At 42.9% G+C, this 6,000-nt stretch overlaps 1 protein-coding gene across 4 annotated transcripts in view; it reads right to left on the minus strand.

Annotated features, from left to right (window-relative positions):
• Positions 1–5,791, minus strand: part of LOC111842282 (ataxin-7-like) — a 48,700-nt gene extending 42,909 nt beyond the window's left edge. For 3 of the 4 annotated variants that reach the window (XR_011991911.1, XR_011991912.1, XM_023808727.2), the window contains exons 1-2: positions 2,735–5,791; positions 2,504–2,572 (exon numbers count right to left, since the gene is read on the minus strand). Coding sequence is in view for 2 of the 4 variants with exons in the window: in XM_023808727.2 (XP_023664495.1) it covers positions 2,504–2,572; positions 2,735–3,323 (658 nt within the window). In the remaining 2 variants the exon portion in view is untranslated. The remainder of the gene's footprint in view (positions 1–2,503; positions 2,573–2,734) is intronic. The other variant, XM_023808728.2, reaches the window with a different exon arrangement.
• Between the last annotated feature and the right edge of the window lie 209 nt (positions 5,792–6,000).

A 6,000-nucleotide genomic window follows, 5' to 3' on the forward strand; every position in this document is an offset into this window, starting at 1 on the left:
GATGATATTCAGATTTGTGATTTTGTGTAATTGCAAGTAGTGCGCATATTACATATGCAGCAGCTGATTTTCGACCATCTTCTTCGTAAAGGAAACAGAGGCGACATTCCATGCAGATATGGACCACAAAAAGAACTGTCCACTCATCTGGCTAATATTTTTCATTGCAGCAACTTTGACAATATCAGAAGACAGTAAACGACTGCCTTTCATCCACTACTGGGCCGATAGAGACCACAGGGGGGTCAGCCTGGCTATCCCTGAATTTAATCTGCAACCCTCTGGTCAATCCACTGGACTCCGGAGCTTCAGAGGCAGTATAACATTCTGCAAAGGTGCCTCCCCAGCTCCCAGCATATTCCCAGACCGACGCCAGTTCCACTAGAATCCAGAGAGGAACATGATGTGCATTCCTGCACATTCAGGGGTGGATCATTCTTGGGTGCCTTGTGATGACGACTACCAGGGTGAAGGTCAATCTGGAGAAAAGGGTTTTCAGTGAACAGTCCCAGAAGGCACTGCAGGAAGGAATTCCTCATAACACCTTTCACCCCAAATCCAGGATGGATGCATCCACAGCTCTCATGTCAGTCTCTTTTCCGGCACATTAAAACAATATGAGAGTTCAGGGTTTGTTATATGTTCAGCGGTTTCAGTGTTGATCATCCCAGTTCCACCTGATCTTATTCCCCATTTCCAATTTACAGAGGTTCAGGGGTGGGGGGTGTTGACAGAAAATAAGATTTCCTGTGGGGCTTTGGTGAGGCTCTTCGGACGATTGGCTTAAACAGCATAAACGTTACCATGTTCGACATGATACTGTATGTACAGCCTGGCTTCTGATACTGACGTCCCAAAACACGGCATCCTTCCCAGGAGTCCATAAAGAAAGTCACTGACAGCGACCTCCTTGTGAAGCAGGACTTCTCAAGACTTCCATAGCAATTCCAGGTGGTGTATTTGTGTGCTCATCTTCTGAAGGTGCCATTCTAGGTTCCAGTGGTGTTAAACAAAACGTTCTGTCATGATTTAAAGGATTCAATCCATGGTCGGATACCTTTGGTTACGTTCAGTTGAGAAGCTTCACCTTAGATCCATGCGTCAGTTCTCCATAAGTGTTTATCCGGCACAGGGCTGTGGTGATTCTGTAGTCGACCCCACGTAGCGGAGGGAATAAGGCAGGATGAAGCCCATCGCAGGACACACACACAATTGGTAATTTAGTCAACAACTTAGCTAACTGGATGTTTTAGATTACAGAAGAAACACAAAGGACTTGGAGGAAGCCCATGTAAAACAAGCAATCAGGTCATACACAGAGTCAGGGATCGAACACCTAACCTACTAAGCCAACTGACAACTACAATTCACATGAAAACCTAAAGATGTCACATTGTCTTGCGTCCATCATAAGCACCAAAACCTTAAACACCAGCACTCCAAGGGTCACGACACAGACCGACACAAAACTCTGCCATCACCAGATTCCGCGGAGGCACATTGACATGCCGAGTCCCGCTCGGAGGAGACTGCAGCTTCCCGGCTTTTTCTGGTTTCTGTAATGCAAGTCAGCTTTGTGTACCACAGTCTCACCGTTCCGTCCCAAGAGGTTCGGTCCCCTCAGCTGGCTCCGAATTCCAAGACGGCATTATTTAAATATACGGTATGACTTGGACGGGAGACTGGGCCTGCAGCTGCTTAGGGACTTTTAAGCGCCGTATGTTAATGAACAGAAAGGCAACCAAACCCCCAACAACAAAGCTACCAAGTCTAAATAAAAAGTTACTGTGAACAGATACAAAACAGAAAGCTTTGACTAACTGCAGTGCACTTGGTATGATGGTTACAGTTAGTTTATGGTTTATTAGGTGCACATAATGCAGTCGAGTATGTAAAAAGACCATGCAAAAATTACTATAAAAGACGACACGTTCTCAGAATTGCAAAAAAACTGTTGTGTTACACTGTCATATCCAAAAATACTCTAAATTCATATTAAATGTGCAATGCTGAAATACATGCAAGCCAGCGTGCACCAGCGGTTACACCTGGCCTAGTGACACTATAGGTGACAGCTCATGCAGAAGCCCAGTAAAGCTTACATCAACGCAGCTCTTTTATCTGTAAATACTGTCAACCGGCAGCACTGCACCAATTTTACATTTGAAATCGTATCTCTAACAAGTCAGGGGCTCATCTTCAAAGTAAACAACACAGCCTAATAATATTACCCCAGAGCGCTCATCCCCACTGGCGTGTTCGAAGTTGCATGCCTTTGTTTCCAGAAGTGCGCGTGCATTTCCCTACATTTAAATGCTGTCCCAGCTGCGTAGATCAGGTTCATCGCTCTAGGCCCATTCTGCCACCCCTGGCTCAACTAATGCACTTGCTTCAAAGTGAACGCAGCGTTTTCCCCCCCAGCCAGTAGGTCTTTCCATACAAAAATCCGCAAAAGTAAACAGCTTCATACAAATAATCAGGAAGAAAAACAGAAAACGCTCACCATCTCTGCAAAGCCTCATTGCTTCGCGATTTTTCCCGCACTCTTTCAAACTTTCTTCGGATTCGGCACCTGAACGGGTGACACAGAGGAATAGTTAGCTTACACTTGCTGGTGCCGCACTATTCGTCTCTGGCGTTTCGCGTATCTTCAAACTGCACGTTATCTAAAAGAGAAAAATCGTGATCAGCCGTGCTCGTTAAGATGGTTCGGTTTGAAATGCAGGCAACTCACCGTCGCTCCCGTACAATTTAGCAGCATCAATCCATTCGCTCCAGGGCTGTCCCAATGCGATCTCGGGACTGGGAAGAGATCTGCGCTCCCCCACGGTCGCCATTGCTGTGGATCCTTCTCCCTGTTGGATTTGCTGCTGCTGCTGCTGTTGCTGCTTTGGCTGCCTGGCGGCTCTGCGCTGCTCCCCCCTGACGTCATCGTCGGCCCTTTCCGACATTCTTTCCGCTACAATGTAACAAAACGGCGATCTGCGCTCCAGCTGGTTAACAAGGGATCCCGCTGGACCGATTGATGCCGCGTAAACAGCGTCCCCCGCCCCACCGCCACCCACTAACACCACACCACCCGCCGCCCCCATTTGCGCCGCTCGGACGTCGGCGAGTCGTAAGGCGGCCGGTGTTCGGATGTCGCGGCCGCTTTGACAAATGACACCGCCGCCGAGGCGCATCGCGCAGTGTGCGGCGCACGATCGTGTACTGACGCGGTGAAACTTTAGGGGACTCACCTGCGAAGCCAAGCCAACTTCACAAATGCGGCGCAAATCGGGGGCGTTTAGGGTAAACGATCCACATTTTACATTAGCGTCCATTTAAACCAATAGCATCTAGCAGCGCCTTGGACTCGGTGCGAGAATTAAGATTTACATGTGAAAAGGACAGTTTTTCAAGCAATGCCTCTTCACAGAGAAGTGCCATAAAACAACAACTGGTCCAAGACATTAATAAAAAGTTTGAAATAAAAGCTAACTTTCCTCAAGAACACGCATGTCTAAGATGCAGTTTGCGGAACACGTCGATTTACTAAAACATTTTATTTTAAATTTCATTATTTCTCGTTCGTTAACTGGTCGCCGGTAACATGTTTCCATGCCCACCGTCAATCAGTAGCCTGTATAAACTCGTAATTCTATTAGTCAGAGCTAAAGTGGCAATGGAAGAGTGCAAAGATGAAAGTGAACTACAAAAGCAAATTCCAACACGGAGACGCTATACAGGGAATGAATTAAGCTATAATATATTATAGTGCTTTTAATTACAGTCCCGAGAATTCCAATATAAAATCCACTGAAAATCACCAAGATGATTACATTTTAATATATAAATTGGTTACTGGATAATAATAATGATAATAGTTTGCTGAACATAGTCAATGAACAGAGGCTTCTAAGTGTACAGACACTATACTTCTTTAAGACATGATATGAACATGATAATTATCCTTATCATCGTCACTAATAATACCCATCCATACATACTTCATCAACCATGTTTATGGGCAGGGCACCAGCCAAAGTACACCCTGCATACCATTCCAGCACATCCAGTACAGTGAAGTGGCTATACAATAGCACTATGAACTAAAAATAAAGTCATTATGTTCATTAAGCTAAAAAAAAAAAAAATCACAGGGTGGCTTCAACATGAGATCAACTGAACATATAACTGAACCAAGAAAAGTTCTTAAATATATATGAATTTGTTGAATGTATAATAGGCCTATGTTCACTGGCAATGATAACAATATTCATCTCAAATAAAAAAAAACATTCTGCAATATTTCTGAAACGCGAGCAAAGCTGTAGATCTCCGTCAATCCGATCTAGAATTGCTGCATGTGGTGTTCTGTGCTGTCACACACCCTTAGCCTGGTCCAAGCTCAGTGGACATGGTTTCATGCCCTCCAAGGCTAATTAGTGTCTTCCCAGTTGAGAAATGCTGATGCTGCATTTTTGGTTTTTATTCTATGGTGTAATTTAACTGGGGGGAGAAGGCAGCTGTGGTATTTTGCAAAGATTTCATCAAATTTAGAATCAATTAAAGAAACATTAAACAGCAATATGACACATGATGGAAACAGCTATAAACAGATGAAGTCATGTCAGATCTAACAACAGTCCAATCTGTGTTTGAAATAATAAAATCATCAGTGTAAGGAGCTGTTAAATTATGGTGACCTTCAAGCTCAGTTTAATAAGTAATGAATTTGCTAAATGATCACCACCAGCAAAAGTAGTCAGGTTAAACTAATACAGTATCAAACAAAGAATGTAGGAAAGATTCAAATAATTCATTGTTATTTAGGGATTAATTCTATTCATTTGTTACAGACAACCTGCCTGTTCTGAATAAACCTGGCCACAGAGATCACAGGGCTGCTTGGTCACTTAAGCAAGAACCAGCAATCCAATCCGATATGTCGTATCCACTGTTAACCACAAAATATACTAACGTTCACAGTTCAATACGCCCTTATTATACAAATTAATCTAAACAACTGTTTTTCACAAAGCAGATTTCGAAGGTTCCTTCAAGCAAACAACTGCTTTGGTCATAATGATTACGTAGTACAGCGAAACTGAATCAATGGTAGCTTGTTTATGAAAATTACTGATTAGTCGAAACATATTTTAAGTAAGCTGTCTTAATTATCACATTACAAATTGATACAGTCAATATAAAAATTCGCAAAAGTTCACCGAGAATTCTTTTACTGTCAACCATCACAAATTATGAAGTGACGTCAAGAATGTGTACCATGTGTTTGAATGGTCATACATATTCCATTGCAGACATTTTGAAAAAAACATAACTTTGAATTTGAGGGTAGCATATAATGCATTTCTTAGATGTCAATGCTAGTGAGAAGTCTAACATTGATTTATACTCCTATTGGCTAAGTCATCTAAAAAGTCCTCAAATAATGGCAAAGCTCTATCAAACAAACATGCCAAAAGAGGCGGCTTAAGTACCTTTGTTGGTTTTATCCTGAAAAGTGCATAATTTTATTGTGGTTATAGACCTAGCTTGGAACATAACCAATAACGATAAGCCGAACAACACTGCCGCTGAGCTAGCTAGCTTTGGGTAATCAGTCATTAACTGCTAACACCTTACCTGATTGCAGAACTTTGTCAAAGGGACTATATTTTCCCGTCGCTCCTTATTCGCAGAATGTAGCGGACAATATAATACTGAATACTGAAAATAAAGATCTAATTTAACGTTTTACTGATAGTAGAGGTCTCAACCAGGTGCTTCCATGCCTGTTTACCGGACTGCATTCTGGGACATGTACGTAACTTTTCCCGCACGCATTGCACGTCGATTGTGGTCAGCGAGCTAGTTACAGAATGGGCACACTGATGAGGAAACTGACGCCATTTTGGTTCTCGCTCTAAGAGCTTCGTGCACACAAGTCCCATATAGTTAGAGCCAACATGGTGGAAAATGTAATGTAGTTGCTTTACCTATTCACGTTATCAAAGA

The sequence above is a fragment of the Paramormyrops kingsleyae genome, chromosome 6 (assembly GCF_048594095.1).
Source record: "Paramormyrops kingsleyae isolate MSU_618 chromosome 6, PKINGS_0.4, whole genome shotgun sequence".
Lineage (NCBI taxonomy): Eukaryota > Metazoa > Chordata > Actinopteri > Osteoglossiformes > Mormyridae > Paramormyrops > Paramormyrops kingsleyae.